Source organism: Piliocolobus tephrosceles, chromosome 1 (assembly GCF_002776525.5).
Source record: "Piliocolobus tephrosceles isolate RC106 chromosome 1, ASM277652v3, whole genome shotgun sequence".
NCBI lineage: Eukaryota > Metazoa > Chordata > Mammalia > Primates > Cercopithecidae > Piliocolobus > Piliocolobus tephrosceles.
The window spans coordinates 130,397,943-130,415,808 of NC_045434.1; the positions used below are offsets into that span (position 1 = coordinate 130,397,943).

The 17,866-nt window shown below is 34.0% G+C and overlaps 1 protein-coding gene across 1 annotated transcript in view; it reads left to right on the plus strand.

Annotated features, from left to right (window-relative positions):
• The window catches only part of HFM1 (helicase for meiosis 1), a 124,397-nt gene extending 107,105 nt beyond the window's left edge, over positions 1-17,292 (plus strand). The window contains exons 30-38 of the mRNA XM_031935741.1: positions 1,249-1,329; positions 1,571-1,686; positions 3,497-3,576; positions 4,489-4,592; positions 10,614-10,724; positions 12,346-12,436; positions 15,911-16,022; positions 16,112-16,263; positions 17,146-17,292. Of these exons, the coding sequence (XP_031791601.1) occupies positions 1,249-1,329; positions 1,571-1,686; positions 3,497-3,576; positions 4,489-4,592; positions 10,614-10,724; positions 12,346-12,436; positions 15,911-16,022; positions 16,112-16,263; positions 17,146-17,215 (917 nt within the window). The 3' untranslated portion in view covers positions 17,216-17,292. The remainder of the gene's footprint in view (positions 1-1,248; positions 1,330-1,570; positions 1,687-3,496; positions 3,577-4,488; positions 4,593-10,613; positions 10,725-12,345; positions 12,437-15,910; positions 16,023-16,111; positions 16,264-17,145) is intronic.
• The last annotated feature ends 574 nt before the right edge of the window (positions 17,293-17,866 follow it).

Consider the following 17,866-nt stretch of genomic DNA (forward strand, 5'->3'; position numbering starts at 1 on the left):
AGACACAGCAAGACTCCGTCTCAAAAAAAAAAAAAAAAAAAGATTTTCAAGCTCTCCACTATCTCCAACATTTCTGGTTCATTTAAAATCTATGCTCCAGCAAAAATAAGCTGATTTCAGCTCTTACAATCTGTGATTTGCTGCCTTTGGGTATTATGCCCTCCATCTGGAATATCTTCCCTTGGACTCATTCTCATGTTCATATTTCTGTCTGTCCTTCAAGGACCAGTTCAAACATCTCTCTCCTTCCCTGTGCTACTAGTGAGAGCTAAGATCAAGAAAAAGCTGGTTTAAAATATAATAAATGAAGAATAAATTATATATTTGGATATATTAATTCTAACTTAGAAGAGTCAAGATGGAAACAATCTCTCTTTTCTGTGAATTCATATAGCAAATTTTTGAGATCCCTAAAGTATTTATTTCTAGTATTTATTAAATATGTATTATATCCTGTTTACTAACTTCTATCAGCAGTACCAGCAAAATGCCATGACGTTTTCTTCTTTCCAGGTTATTCAGGCTTAAGTACAAAGTAGCAGAAGTGTTTTTAAACTCCACCCTCATTCTTACCTCATTTAGTATATAAGTTACTGATATGTGGCCATATTTGGCCCTATTTTATATATATATAATATATATGTTATATATACACACACATATAAAATATATACCATAGAGGTTGAGAGTATTAAATTATATATATAGTATTAGATTACATAGACATATATATAGACTATATGGACATATATATATAGACACACACATCTATATATGTAGACACATATATATATAGACACACACACACCAGGGAGGTTATACACACACACCAGGGAGGTCGAGAGAAGCTTGTAGGTGGCTCGATGTTTCTTGTTGGGACTAATAGTGGGGCAGGGACTAACTTATCGAAAATATGTTTTAAAAATTACCAGGCATGGTGGTAAGTGCCTGTAGTCCCAGTTACTTGGAAGGCTGAAACAGGAGGATCTCTTGAGCCCAGAAGATTGAGGCTGTAGTACTAATTATCGTGCCTGTGAATAGCCACGGCACTCCAGCCTAGGCAATATAGCAAGACCCCATCTCTTTATTAAAAAAGAAATTACATGGATTATAAAACACTTAAGGAAATATACAAATCAATATTTTTGTATTGTCTGAAAGGAAGGAAACTGGATAAAAATTAATTATATTAAATTAACAATAATAAATGCAGTGACAAATAGGTTTGTTTTTCCTATATTAATTTAGGAATGACTGCCAGCAAAAAACCTGGGAACCGAGAATGCAATCATCCTTGTAAAAATAAACATACATGTGGACATGACTGCTGTGAGTTCCTTAAAACAAGTTTATTTCAAGTGTTCAGAATTGAAAGGTTTTTGGTGGATAGTAATGACATCCTAATTATCTATGTATGATATTTATAGTATGCAATGTAATAACTCGATTTTCTCTCTTTTGTGGGCAACATGAAAAAAGTAAATACTGGATTTGAAATTTTAAAGAAATTTGACTTTTTAAGAATAAGATCTGAAGTTTAACCTAAAGAATCTGAAGTTTCTTTTCATAGGTAAAATTGGAGTTGCACAGAAGTCAGAAATTAAAGAGTCAACAATTTCTTCATATTTATCTGATTTAAGAAACAGGAATGCTGTTTCATCTGTTCCTCCAGTTAAACGTCTGAAGGTTAATTTTAATAATATTTTCCCTTTGTTCTATAATTAAATGTGTATAAATATTCTTTATTCTGTCTATCAGTTAGGTAGGTATCCACAGTGTACTTTAGAATTACTTGTGGGCTTGACTAAGAATATTACCATTATTCATAGTCCTTCTTCCCTTCTTTCTTCCTTCCTTTTTTTCTAAATCTTTCTTCTTTCCTTTCATCTTCATTGAGCACCAAGAATATGCTGAAGTGCTAAGATATAGTGATGAATATAGTGATGAATAAGACAGTATTATTCCCAATCATAGAATTTGTAGTTGAGTGAGAAATACAAATAAGTCAATATGCTTTTTTAGTGTAGTGTGATGAGTGATTCTGTGACAGAAGTACAACACACTTAAGTTTAGATAGAAAATGTACTCAATCAACATTTGATGGACCCAGAACGGATTCCTAATAGATGTGATTGAGACCTGAAGGATAAGCCAAGGATGGAGGGGCAGGCACCAGAATTATAGTAGAAAGGGATAGCTAAATATTCCAGGCATAGAGATTATACAAAGGTCCAGAGGTAGTAAAGAGAGAGAGAGAGATCTTTAAAGAAACTCTTTCTCAGTAACACAGTATGTCTAGAGTTCAATTACAAGTAAAGGAATAGAGAGAGATGAGGCTGAAGAGGCAAGTAGGAGCTAGGTCATGCAGACCTATTTGCTATTTTAAGGAATTAGACTTTATCATGAAAGTACTGAGAAGCCAATGAAAAGTTTTAACAGTGACATGATCAAAATTGTATTTTATAAAGGTCACTCTGACTGCAATGTAGAAAAGGGATTAGAGGATGATAGAATAGGAACAAAGGGACTCATTAGGTGGTTTTTACAATAATCTAAGCAAAATAATGGCCTAGTTTAGGGTAGTGGCCATAGCAAGTGAGTGGGTTAAAATATTTTTCAGAGGTAGAATCGCTACCTTGCCACTTCATTGGTTATAAGAGACAAAGTAGAAGGAGCAGTCAAAAATGATGCCCAGCTTTCTGGCATTAGCCACTGGGAGAAAAGTAGGGCCTCGTTTGGGTAGATATTCTGAAGGAAAAGCAAGTTTGCCGGAATAGAGAACAGGGTAAGTTCAACTTGGGAAATACTGAATTTAGAGGGCCTGCAAGATATCTAGATAAAGGTGTCCTACAGACAGTTGGATAAAACTGTTTGAAAATCAGGAGAGAGAGCTGAGCTAGAAGTAGAAATTTGAGAGTCATTCACATGTAGATGACAACTGAAGCCACAGGAATGAGATCTTTGAGAAAGTGTAATGTAAGAAGAGACCTAGTGAAGAACCATGAAGAATGCCAATATTTAGGCTGGACGTGGTGGCTCACGCCTGTAATCCCAGCACTTTGGGAGGCCGAGGCAGGTGGATCACAAGGTCAGAAGTTCAAGACCAGCCTGGCCAACATAGTGAAACCCTGTCTCTACTAAAAATACAAACATTAGCCAGGCGTGGTGGCAGGCGCCTATAATCCCAAGCTACTCAGGAGGCTGAGGCAGAGAATTGGTTAACCCGGGAGGCAGAGGTTGCAGTGAGCTGAGATTATACCACTGCACTCCAGCCTAGGTGAAAGAATAAAACTCCATCTCAAAAAAAAAAAAAAAAAAAAAATGCCAACATTTAAGAAGGACCTGAGTGAAATATTCAAGTCAAGAACTAACCTGAGTTTCTCCTAATTCATTGATTTGGGGACTTTATGTACCAGCAGGAGTTTTGTTGTTTGGCTCATTTGTTAAAGTTATTGATGTGAAACTGCTAGTTGAACTTATTTTTGTTTCTTTATAGATACAGATGAATAAATCTCAAAGTGTGGACCTTAAAGAGTTTGGTTTTACTCCAAAACCTTCCCTTCCTAGTATATCGAGGTATAAATATAATGTTAATATCTAAGGTAAAATATTTATCATAAACTCTGTTCCTGCAGGTAACCACTTATTCAGGGAAAGATAATCACTGGCTACCATCAAGTCACAGTTACCGTTTAGTTCCATAATGAAGCAATAACATCATAATGGTGTCATTATCTTTAATACCCTAAATTTGTTTAGAACTCTACAGTTATGAAATAACACTCATGAAATCATCTCTTCCCTAGGAAACTACCTCTCCTATGACATTCCCGTAGGTTCTCTCTTTATAGGGAATATAAACTAAGTGACAAGAGTATACTTTAAAAATGGAAATCATGTTGGCATATAAAGTCTAACCTTTCCATTTAGAAGCTCAGTCCATGCTAATAATATCTCAGATTTATAATATGAAAATTGCACATTTGTGCATTATATTTTCTGACTTAAATAACAACATGGCCCATAAAATGAGGTATTTTTTTCCCCATTGTTTAGATGGAAAAACTGAAGTTCATATTCCTAGTTAGCAAGCAGAAGGCCTTGGGTGGTAACTCAGTGTTCTTTTCCTGTATCCTGATGCCTACAGGACAATCATATATGTAATTTCCCTTCCAGATAAGGGCATTCTATATGCAGAAATGACATTCAATATATTTAACAACTAGTACAGAACAGGAACTGACTCATCAGAACAGATGCCAGCAGTACTTCTAGAGATCGTGGCTTTTGTTATCTAACTAAGGGCACGTAAAGATGACCAAGTATTGGTCACTTCCATTAAGCACCTATTTATTTGCTACCCAGGCAGGGTCCAGTTTATCACAGAAGTATTAAATATATAAATCATTATTTTTATTTATATGAATAAATAGTTTTCAGGCTTAGATTAATTTTCATTTTTTAACATTTTGTTTTATCTTTATAAAGATCAGAATATTTAAACATATCTGAATTACCTATAATGGAGCAGTGGGATCAGCCTGAAATCTATGGAAAAGTTAGACAAGAACCATCTGAATATCAAGACAAAGGTAGATTACCCTCGATACTTACTTGAGAGAGTAAATGGTTTATTATTACTTTGAATTGAGAAGTAGTGTTATTGAAACACCAGTATCTGAAATTATTATAATTATTAACTTGGCAACAGTTTTCTCTTAGATTACTGAATCATTTTCAAATTCTTGGGTCTGTTTTTCAAATGGTCTTACTCTGTTTGTCATACATTTTTAAAAAATCTCTTTCCTACATAATGCTATTTTAATTTAAAGATACTATGAGGAAAATCTGAGCAAATAAGGTATCCTTGGGTATATAAAGTATTAACATACTGAATGATTATGTTCATATCATTAGAATTATTTAAAATAATTGTATGTTTATAAAACTAGGAGAATTAGAGTATTTATCCAACTTATTCAAAGCCTGGATATCATTACAAAGTGGATAGGAACTATAAAATTTTATGTTTATAAAACTAGTCCAGTTTTGCAAAATATCAATGTGACTTTGGGTAAGTTATTTAATCTCTTTGGGCTTTAGTCTTATCTTTAAGATGAAGGTATTGAACTGGGTGACCTTTAATATCTCTCCAATTCTTAAACCTATGATTCTTACAATTCTATGTTAGTATGAGAATATAACTTAGGTTGTGGAATATAGCTAGTTTGTAATCTAGATTTGCTTTTTTATTTGTGTCTGTCATTAAATTAATGAGATAATGCATATAAATTTGACACTGCCTGGTTCATCATTACTCTGGTTCCTGCAATTAATAGAGCATAATTTCCCTGAATAATGCTATTAATAGCCAGTCTGTTAAAACATGAGACAGTCCTATCCATTGAGTTATTTCTTCAAGTGTCTGTATGTAGAAATGGTAAGCTTGGGGTTTTCTGAAAATCATTTCATGTGTTTGGCATTGGTTTCTGTTAACATTCTTTTCTTCATGCTGCCATTTTTTTTTTTTCATGTTGTAACTTTTTTTTCGTCTAGTCATAATTTAAGATTTTATAGAGGCAGGGGCTGGAGTATTCACTACCTCTTATGATACCATGGCAGCTATTAGGCCCAATAATGATATCAAGAAAAATTCTCTAATCTCACCTGGAGATCATATCTAATTAATGGAAAGACCAGAAACAGATTCCATGTCTTTTGAATCCCAGCCCAATCAGAACATTTATCCGACTTACTCAAAGCCTGGATATCATTACAAAGTGGATAGGAAGTATAAAATTGTCAACTTTCTTATATTTATCTTCGTTCAACACGTAGCCCTCTAACTTACTGCTTCCTTATTCTACTACTCTATTACTTGTCCTTCTGCACACAAGAGCTTATCTATCCTTCCCTCTGCTTACTTTTGTGTTCTATTTACATGGTTTTCCTCCTTTTATTTCCACTCACTATTCCAAATGCAATTTATATTATGATATCTAGTATCTCATCTAGATACCTTAACACCCAATAATAATTGTATCCCTGTTTTATTGAGTGGGCTACTTTTTTTTTTAAGGAGGAGCTATATGGTGTAGTAGTTAAGTTCACAGGATCTGAAAACAATATGTCCAAGTCCTAGCTCTGACATTTAGTGTAACCTTTCATAATCTGCTTAACCACTTTGTCTAAATTCCTTATCTGGTTATATTTTAGGGCTTTCGGGATTAAATGAGATAATGCATGAAAAGCTGTTACAGTTTCTGGTACTGTTAGTAATAATTAATTGAGTATGTTTATTATATTTTTCACATATTAGTCTTTGGTAGCAAAACATACTTTAAATATATTCAAATACTGCTTTTGAGAATGTTTTTTAAAAAGCATAGCAGTTTTTATCTTCTGTATTCCAATTTCAAAAAGGGAAGAAGAAAAAATGTCAAAAATTATATGAGAAAGCATGTTGAATCATAAGACTTAAATTGGAAGGGACCTTTGTGCAGTTTGTCATTTTATAGTGAAAGAAGCCAAGACTCCAAGAGATTAGATGACTGGTCCAAAAATGTCATATCTAATTAATGGAAAGACCAGAAATAGATTCCATGTCTTTTGAATCCCAGCCCAATGCCATTTCTATAAAATGAAATTGACTTTTAGTTATCAGTGGTGAATTGAAAATTGAACCAGTAGTATATGAACTCTTCCAGCTTTTCGCCCCACCCCTCAACTATATATTTCCCTGTCTCTGCATCCATCTGTAACCATCTATTTGTCTTAAAAGAAAAATTATCTTTTCTTCCACTCGAGGCATATCTCTCCTCCTGTAATCTTAATTCTGTCCAATCCTGCTTTCCCTGGGACTTTAGAAGATCATTATCCATCTCCTCTTTCCCATATTTTCATTGTTTCCTCTCCACTGTGTCTTTCCCTTTAGCATATAAATATGCTGAAGTCTCTTCCTTCTTCAGCTTCATGTCCTCATCTAGCTGGTCATGACTTTTTTTTATTATAAATGATAACAATTCTACTCAAAATGACTTAAGCACAAGAAAAGGAACCAATTATCTCAAGTAAACTGAAAAGTATCTGGCCTAATTCTGGCTAAATCAAGGCACTCATGTCTCTGGCTTTCTCTCAATCTTTTAGCTATGCCTGTTGCTGCTTGGCTTTACTTTTTAAATAGGGTTTCTCACATGGCAGGTAGCCCCTAACTTTCATCTTACCAATTTAGCAGCCTCAGTGGAAAAAGGTAGACTTCCCTGTTAGGTTTGGCAGACCAGAACTCATTCTAACTGGCCTCATTTGAGTCATGTGTTTATCACTTGCTCAATCCCAGTAACCTGAGGATTGGGTCATTGTATACCTGTGGCCCCAGAGAAGGCAGGGCACCATGAAAAATGGCCTTACTAGGATCCAGTAGAATTGTAGAAGTAGTTTCTTCAAAGGAAAGGGAGGGTACTCCCACTAAAAGAAGGGAAAGCATACCAGGCAGACAAAAACCAGAATTCTAGAGTCCCCATACCCTCTATCTCTTGCTTTCTCATCACAACAAAAATTAATTGAAAGAGCAATTGACACTCAGTATGCTCATCACTTCCTTACACCCTAGTTCCTCTTTATTCATTAAAATTTGGGTTTTCTCTGTATCACTCCTTTGAAACTGTTTTTGTTCAGGCCATTTAGTGACTTTCTGAGTTCTGAATTCAGTGAACTGTTTTCAACTGTTAACTCTTTTTGACCTCTGTAGTATTTGATACTTCTGGTCTTCCTTTCTTTTGGAAATCTCTCCTTTGATTTCAATTAAACCATTATATTGGTCTCCTGTTACTTCTTAGACTGCATGGGCTTTTCTTCCTGTTGATGTTGCAAAAGGATTCTTTTTTCTTTCTTTTATCTTTTTATTCTTCTCACGTCAAAAACTTTTCCTATACAATATCACCCAAGCCTGTGTCTTTAATCACTGACTATATTTTGATAATTTCTAAGCCTGTATCTCCCATCTAGATCTTTTTTTCTAACTCCAAATCCATCTGTATAATCACTTTCCTGGACATATCCACCTAACAGTTAACATATCAGACATGTCAACATCTGAACTCTGTCTTCTTTGTACCTCACTCTGCACCTTCTCTTTTTTCCTTAGCTCAGTGAATGAACTCTTTTCTTTGTTAAGCTGCTAAAGGCAGAATGTCCTTCTAAATAGCTCACCCCACATGTAAATAACCACCAAATCTTAATTATTTTGCCTCCTGCACATCTCTCATATTTGTTATTTCCTCTCTATCCTTTCTGCTGATACTCTAGCTTAAGCATTCATTGTCTCTTATTTAATACAATAAGTTACTTTTCTCTCTGCTTTCAGTCTCATTATCCTTCAATCCATAATATTCCAAGTGATCTAACAGACATATCTGGTTGTGTAAACCTTTTGCTGAAACATCTTCAATAGTTATCCTTTGCCAGTAAGAAAGAAAAACAAAACAAAAATCTCCTCAATATGGCAAATAAACTTCAAAATCATCTAGCATTTAACTACCTGTGCAGACACATTGGACCCTGCCTTCTCCTACTTTGTACTCCAGAAATCCTGAGAACTTACAGTTCTCCCAAAATTCTCAGTTCTCTCATATTGCTGTGTCTTTTACCTGGTGTTTTCCCTTCATGGCATAGGTTCCCTTTCCTCTTGCCCTGCCTCACAACCACAGCTCTATCAAGCTGAAATTTCAACTACTCTTCCTTCATATGCTATCACCTCAGGAGTCTGTGTGTCATGTGGTATCACCTTAGAAGAGTATGTCTCACTTCCATGGCAGGTTTAGATCCTCCTTCCTCTGCATTCCCATTGCACTATGTACAAACTTCCATTTTTAGTACATATATACATTGTGTGTCTCAGTGTGTGCAAATCAACATACAAAAGTAGAATAATGTGAACTGTAGTTATAGGTACAGTTGAAGAATAAGGAAGGGTTTGGACAGGTGAAGAAATTGATGGAGGATATTTAAAGTGGAGGAAACTCAGTGATATGCTGGAGCAAGTTTATACTGACTTATGAGAGATGATTATTAAATTTTCAAGAATCAGCCATTATTAAAAATTTAATTACATAAACTTTCAATTAAATTATGTTAAAAACAAAGGCAAAAATACTCAAAACTCATCACTTTCTAATTGTTCTACTGTATTTTCCTGTTATCTGTGTTCTTGAAGTTATTTATCTATATGGTAGAAATACTATATAATAGGGTGCTGTCGTGCATTTTTTCCCAACTTCTTATTCAATTATGTCACATTAATAGCTTGAAATCAGTTATGGTGGGAACATTTATACCATAGGAATCAGCAAACACTACCAATCTGGGTTTGATTTATTGTTTTGCTTATTTTTTAGACTTCAGAAAGTGAGGGATACAATTTTAATAGTGAAGATTAAACAAACGTGTTGTTATTGTAGCCATTACATTGTGAATAACACAAAAAATTGAGAGAATATTCTTCTAGTATTTGAAAATTACTATCTAATTCAGGAAAGAAGTTACTTAAGTCAATGGTGAATGAGTTAAATCCCAACAGATGTCTTTGTTGTTTTATTAATACTTTCATCTTACTTGTTAGAGTCAACAAAAATATCAAACAACATTCACATGAGAGCTACATTCATTCGTCACTTGCAACCATAGGTTGACCTCAGATAAAAGAGTGGCAAAACTTAATGAAAATATTCAATGAGAATCAATTAGATATATGGAATTTGCATTTAAGCATATCATATATGTTGTTATTTGTAAAGTGTGTGCTATATAGCTTTTCCATCAATAAAGTTTATAATAAACATATATGTATTCATATGCATATGCTTTTTGTAGAGGTAGCTGTTAAACATTTATTAGCACAATACTGTGTAAAACCATGCAACTAAAGGCATTTAGCCCCCCATTACAAGTTTTGAGGTAGATACTGTTGTTGCCTTATTTTGCAGAATCATGAAGTTTGAATTACTGTCTAAGACCACACAACTAATAGAGAGGTGGAATTTTCACTTAGGTAGTTTGGCTCTAAATCCAGGCTGTAAACAATGAATAACAGAGGATTTTTTAGCAGGAGAAAAATAAATATTATTTATTTTGGACAAATATCTTTTATAAGAATACTGAAAATTAACTTTAGGGAGAAGATATGGAGGAGAAAGACCATTTTAGAAACTATTATAATCCAATCTTGGAGTACAGTTATTCTAATATGGGAATTAAGAGGAAAAATTAACTGCCTAAAAAATTTATTGAAACTTAAATTTAGTGCAACTTAATACAGTTAATAGAATTGGCTGAATGCAGTATTCAACAATGCTTGACACAATGCTTTTGAAAACTATTACTCAAGAACTCTGTTTAGTAGTTGAAAGATGTGTTTGATATATCAATAGACTACGATGCTTGTGGTTTAAAAAGTACCTATAATCTTTTATACATACACATAACAGATTTTTCTAGTTATAACTATTCTGCAACTTCAAATGAGAAAGTCTCTCAAACAGTGTTCTTCAACAGAAGTCTTAATATATCTGGAAACCAAAATTTGACAGATGCACATAAAAGCAATTCTCTATTTTCAGAAGTTTTGAATGTGAACTTTGAATTGGGAAATGAAGTTCAGGATGATTTTGATGAGGAAAACTTACAAGTTACTAGCTTTTCAACTGATACTGAGAAGACAAAAATATCAGGTAAAATCATACTTAGCATGGAATCATTTCATTAGAAATTCTTTGAATATTTTTCATTTCAGCTCTTGGAACTAAATTTCTTTGCCTTTGTTGTGTGTGCTTGTTTAGTTAGATTTTGGTTTGTTAAGATTGTAATTTTTAGCAAAACTGAAAATGTGACCCTTCTACACAGAACATTTCCCCCCTAAGGACAGAGATCAAGGTTATTCCATGATGATAATGTAGCAAATGAGCACTTTCTATTCTATTGCTGCTCCTATCTCTTGTAAAAGTCAATTCAAATTGTTTATTCAATTTTCTCTCATGGAACAGACTATTTTGCTCTCCATTGTAAGATTGCAAATGGTCTGCTAATATTTGTGAAGGACAAAAAAATCCATTTTTAAAACTATTCATCTGTTTGCAAAGAAAATAACTTTTATTTCTAGTTGAAATATGGACTTTTCAGCTTGAAGTAAATAAATAAGTAAATAGGAAAGAAAGGATTAGTTTGTCCTATACTAGAAATTCTATTTAAGTCATATACAACCCCAAAATAATGAGGCTTATTAGCTCTTTAAGTGAAAGGCAAATTTACTGTATTTCACTAAAACAGAGAATTGAAAATCTTGGCAAGCATATGACAAGATAGCAATGGAGATACTGTCTCCCATTAGGGCTGACAGAAAGAAATCAGTCCCTCAGCCTTCTCAGTGCAGACTGGTATTCCCACAATTATAGATGCTTCTTACTATAACCCACCTCATGTTTTTAAAAGAATATTTCAAAGGGAGGCAGTTAGAAGTTGAAATGTTTTTGTTTTGGGGCCCTTAGAATTACCTAGAGAACTAATACTGCTTCTGAAAAGAACAGGATTTGACCACCTTCACAGAATGGGCCAGGACAATCTCCATGGTGTGGGGTCATTAGGCACAATTTTGTATATCACTGGACAACTACTGTTCCCTACCTCAAGTTTAAATGTCATTGGGTACTGTAAGTTAATAGGCAATGTGTACTGATCCTTCGAGGTAGCCTAGTCCTAAGAGGGCATAGCTTTGTCACTGGGAAAATCAGTCTCAATACATTTCCCCCCATGTATAGAGCATTTTAAATGATTATGAGCAGACCATTGAAAATACTGAGTGAACTTCAACTTGATCATTTATGTGAATGAAAATGTAAGTATATAAATAATGAGAGTGAGTGGAAAATCACAAACTGTTCTTCCTCACTCTCACACCATGATCAGCTCAGAAGACATCTGTGACCAAATGTCTGTGGGTTTTTTCCCCACACACCAAGCAAGCAATCAGTTCCGCAGTGAATACCAACTGGGTGTCTTCCAACCCAGTAGAGTTAGAAACAGGGATCAAAGACCAAATATGTATTTTACAACAACATAGGTGGCTTGAGGACCTTATAATATAGTTACTAATAAGCTAACCTATATGTTTTATAGTTTTACTCCCTTAGCTTTGTGCCCCTAATTTTTCTATGCAAATTGAATTAGGTGATTGAGAATTATTCATTCCTTCCTTAACCAGATCATATCTGTTGGAGAGAGCATTGTAGAACTTGTGAAAAGCTTCATTCAGCTGTTTCTTGGCATTTTGTTTCAAAATGTTATCTCTTCACATAGGATTTGGAAACACTTTGAGTTCAAGTACCAGGGGAAGTAAGCTACCCCTTCAAGAGTCAAAGAGCAAATTCCAACGAGAAATGTCAAACAGGCAAGTTTTAGAACTTTGGTTTGTAATACATACAACTTTATATCCTCTTGACACATAGTTGGAGATGGGGATCAAGGTATTAGATGTCAGAGATGCTAAAAGGTATTAGCCAACCTAAACCCTCTTAATCTTAGAGGTGTGTTTCTCAAAGTGCTGTTGTGAAACCACCTGCATCAAAATCACTTTGTGGTACATACTAAAAATGCACATTCTTGAGCCCCACATTAGACCTACTAAATTTTTGTCTCTGGGACTAGAGCCCAGGAACCGTCACTTTTAACAAGACTTGAAAACTGAATAGGAGTTTGACAACTAGAATAGAGGCAGATAGGCATTCCAGGCATAAGAAAGCATCTGTAAAGGGATAAGGCTTGAAAAGGCATCCCGTGCTCAGAGATCAGTAAAGTGTAGTATGTGTGGTCACAGCATAAAGTCTGTTGCTGAGGTCTTATTGTAAGGGCTTTGAGTGCTGCGCTTAGACACCTGTCCTGTACCCAGACAGTCAGGGGTTGCAAACCCAACTGCCTTCAAGATTTGGTGGGCCAAGGACAACTGTAGAGTGTCTCATCTAAAGGAAGCAGCCACTACTCAGCTCCAAACAGTTGTTACTATGCAGGTAGTGTGAGTCTAGTGTTACAAAATATTCTGATTTTTCAAGAAAAGCTAGGAATCTGAAATTTTGTGTGATATTTTATTATTTTTAAATTTTGACAGCTAATTAAAAAAAATGTGATATACTCTGCGGCACCCTCCTCCAAATAATAATAATATCTGTAGGCCAGATGTGTCCTAGGGCCCTCTAGTTTTTACCTGTATGGTAGGCAGTGAGGAACCATCCAAAATATTTAAGCACAGGAAAAACAATTTGATTTAAAAAATCATCCTAGCAGCAGTATGCAGAGTGAATCATAGGGAGTGGGTCTGCCAGAGGCATGGTGGCCAATGAGAAAGACAGACTATAATGAGGCCTAAACTAGGGCAGAAGTGATAGGAACAGAGAGGTAGGGTTGGATTTTTAAAACATTTCAGAAATAGAGCAGATTCAATGTGGCAATTGATAGGATATGATAGTTGAGGAAGCGGGAAGAATAAATGGCACCTAGGTAGATGTTATTTAAGGATATAGGAAACATAAGAGATTTAGAATAGAAAATATAATTTTATAAATGTTCAATTTGAAGTATCTTTACAAAAAGTGCAAAATGCATTGGGAAATATTGGACTTGATTAGAAGTCAAGGGAGAGAAATTATGGCCAAAGCCAAAATTTTCAAAACAGAAGAAATACCAACAACTTTTTATTCAGGGTCTGATTTTCTACTTAAGGATTATTTATTTCTCTGCTTTAAAAAAAAATACTAAATTTGTGGTATCCCTTGGAATTTTTGCTGTTACTTAGCCATTACTGATCATTAGCATCAGCATCACAGACTCATAGTTTTCATAGAATTCCAGAACTAAGTGGGGGTCTTAAGTATTGTGTAGTCTCCCTCTCACTGGATCCTTGAATCACCATTCAACATCACTGGCAAGTAGTCGTGCCACCTCTACCAAGACAGTTCCAGTGACCAGGAGCTCATCCACCCTTGTTCCATGTTAGGAATCTTAGATCATTGAATAGCTTTTCAAAACATTTGCTTAAAATATGTCTTTTTATCACTTTGTTTCATTGGTTATAACTCGAGTCACATAGAATAAACAGATGTAAGCATCCAAGTGAGACAAAGTTGTAGGTGTAGAGAAGCAAAAAGTAGATAAATCATAAGGAGGAAGGTGACAAGGCACATGAACAGTTTTGTGCACCACACCTTTAAAAAACAGCAAATAATTTTGGAAGAGTTTAGAAGTGACCAACAGAAGATGTGTGGGTTTAAAAATGGATTCTAACAAGAAGCCTCTGAGGATCTGGTGTAGAAGTTGCTGCTGGGGAAAGGCCTGTGGGACCTGAGGATTTGGGATGGAAAGGAGATTTGCTTTTTTATTTTTTTAAGCTAGAGTACAGTGCATAATTTGGCTCACTGCAGCCTCAACCTCTTGGGCTGAAGATCCTCCCACCTCAGCCTCCCAAGTAGCTGGGACTACAGGTACATACACACCACTATGCCTGGCTAATTAAAAAAAAAAAAATTTTTTTTCTAGAGATGGGGGTCTTGCTATGTTGACTAAGCTGGTCTCAAACTTCTGGACTCAAGCTGTCCTCACACCTCAACCTCCCAAAATGCTGGGATTACAGGTGTGAGCCACTGTGCCTGGCCTCCTTTTTCTTTTATACACTTTTTACCGTTTTAATTCCTTGCCATGTATATATATTTATTAGTCAGAGACAAAATGATCCAGTCCTATCAGTATATGTGGTTCTTCCCTGTCCCCACCCACACTGCTCTCGTTGCTCCTTACATGGTTGTTACATTTTAGCCTTCAGGTGTCAACTTAAATGGTTACCTCATCAGAGATGCATTGATGATCATCTTTTAAAAATGGGTTTATGGGGGGAGGGGGGAAGGATTGCATTGGGGAGTTATACATGATATAAATGATTAATTGATGGGTGCTGACGAGTTGATGAGTGCAGCACACCAACATGGCACAAGTATACATATGTAACAAACCTGCACGTTATGCACATGTACCCTAGAACTTAAAGTATAAAAAAAAAATAAAAAATAAAAAATAAAAGTACAATTTCTATGGCAATTTCCAAGATATTAAAAATGAGATAAAACCAAACGAGAGAAAAACAGAAATCTAGCTCATGACTTAACATCACCATATGTGAAATATCAAATAAATAGCTACTCTAATCTCAAATGGTTAAAAAAAAAAAATGGGTTTATGGCTTCATACCGTTATTTCTTATGCTATTACCCAGTTCATTTTCTTTTTATAATTTTAGGATCTATAATAATGTATATATTTGTTTTTATTCATTGTCTGCTTGATGGTAACTCCCTGATGTTTTCTTTATTACTTCATACTCAGCTTCTAGTACAATATCTGGCATAGGGTAATGAAGAATAAATGTATTTTAGTGAACGAGTTAATACAGAAGGTTAAGAGTAAATTCTTGCATACAGTTATATCTAAGAAGATAACTAGAGATGTCTATCTATAGTGAGACCAGAATAGAGAAAGGAGATTAAAAGTTAAGCAAGTGGAATTTAGAAAATGTTTATAGGGTTCTATGTAATAGACAATTAAGCATTAGACTCAATTTTAAAGAAAATTGTTGAATAATTATTTCTATAGTCCCTTAAAAATAGTATTTTTTCCTAATTTGGGATGTATAAATTATGGTTTGGTCTAAAGGAAAGGAAATATACCAAGTTCTCCATGAGTATTAGAAACAATGCATTACATTTTTGTGATAAATGTGATAAACTTTGATCATATTCCCCAAAAATCATTATGATCCAAATTAGAATGATGTGTTTTTCTTGTTTGTCATATTTTACAAATAATTAATTTTAATTTTTAGTTTTGTTTCATCATATGAGATGTCAGATATTTCTTTATCAAATTCTGCTATGCCCAAGTTCAGTGCATCCTCCATGACGAAATTACCTCAACAAGCCGGAAATGCAGTTCTTGTAAGAAGAAGCACTTCTTTGTTTTTCTTTTAAATTTTGCCCAAGTGCTTAAACTTTCAATGATTGTTATTTTTTAATCTAAAATGTAGTTCCATTTTCAAGAAAGAAAACCACAAAATCTGTCACCAGAGATTGAGAAGCTATGCTTTACTTGCTCCGAAAAAAAACCAAAGTCTTCAAATTATAAAAAAGTGGATTTTTTTATTAGAAACAGTGAATGTAAAAAGGAAGTTGATTTCAGGTAAGAACTCTTTAAAGACACTTTAAGATTATATCAATAAAAAACTTTTTACAAAGAAATTCAGCATTCCTTTTTCCTCGGTTCATTTTAAAGATCAGAGCCTGAACATTTTATTTATTAAAGATATTAAATTTTCAAACCTCAGTGAGCTAAGCTCCTTAAGATGTTTCAAACATCATATACCTCAGTTCTTGAAAACCTATATGTTTGATGCTGTTTATTCAAACATTATATTGAGTTGATAAACTTACTTCTACTGATTTGAATACAGTATGTTAATTTTGTAAAGTGTAAAGTCACTTGAGAAATCCAGATGAGATCAGCTAATTTTTCAAAACTTGAAGTTGTGTTTTAGTTAACCAGTTATTTCACAATCAATAGGTTCAATGAAAATGTCAGATTAAATCACATCCGTTGCCCCACTGCTGGCTATTTTAGAAAAGGAAACTGTGTTGCAGTTTCTGTCTCCTTGAAGAGTCAAAAGATTTGAGGCCTGTTCACAGTATTTTGTTTTTATTTGTTTGTTTTAAGACTAGTCAAGTGAAGCGGTGGGAGTGCAGAAAAAACAAAGAAATCTGTAAATGATTGTGATCAATTAGTTGTGAACACCACTTCTCTTGGACCAGGCTGTTCACACCTTTATTAAATGACATAACTTTTCAATATGTTTAAAGAAATGCCTTTACAGTTCCTACCATTTGCAGTTTATGAAGTCTAATTTTCCCCAACAGACTTCCTATAGAGTTATGCATACTGAAGTTTATTTGATACATTAACTTCACAGCAATCTTCAAGTTTTATTGTATTTAGTATTATTTATTGTGTATTTTAAAATAAATTGTGTTAAAAAGTGTTATTTTTACTTTTTCTTCTTTCTCCCAGTATGTATCATCCTGATGATGAAGCTGATGAAATGAAGTCTTTATTGGGAATATTTGATGGTATTTTCTAAAACAAACAATGCTTTTATATTAAAGACACCTAGTCACAAAGCATGCTTTTCATTTTTAAAAAGTAGTTCATAATTGTTCAGAGTTTTTTCTCCTGAATTTGATTAGCTTTGTTCACTTTTTGCAACAAAATATATGGACCGATTTATTTTCCCATTATATTGTAACTTCTTGAAAAGCTCTTTTACAGTGGCTTTGTTTCAATAAGCCCTTAAGTTAAGGGCTTATTGCACTTAGAAATAAGTTGCACTTAGAAATAATTATTTGGTTATTAATTGGATTTTGACAAGAACCAATGGAAAATTTTATTTTTATATTTTGTTAAGAAGAAAAATATTCTTTGAAAGCAAAATAATGCTAATGTAATGAATCTGCTTATTGTATGGATTAATCACTAATATTATTCCCATGTATTTTGTTTTACTAAGATTTTTAAGAATCCAATGACTCTTTGAACCTACTGTTATCTAACTTTGAGCAACAATAAATGAAACAATCAGTATAATTGTTGTTTTCATTTAGCTTGTTTTTCAATGTCGTGAATTCTAAAACTTTGTTATGTTGACTTTTACTGTAGTAAAAAGATTTCATATTTTTTTCCAATGAATTACATTTCAAATTCATTTATTGATGAGTATTATAAAGATACCCTA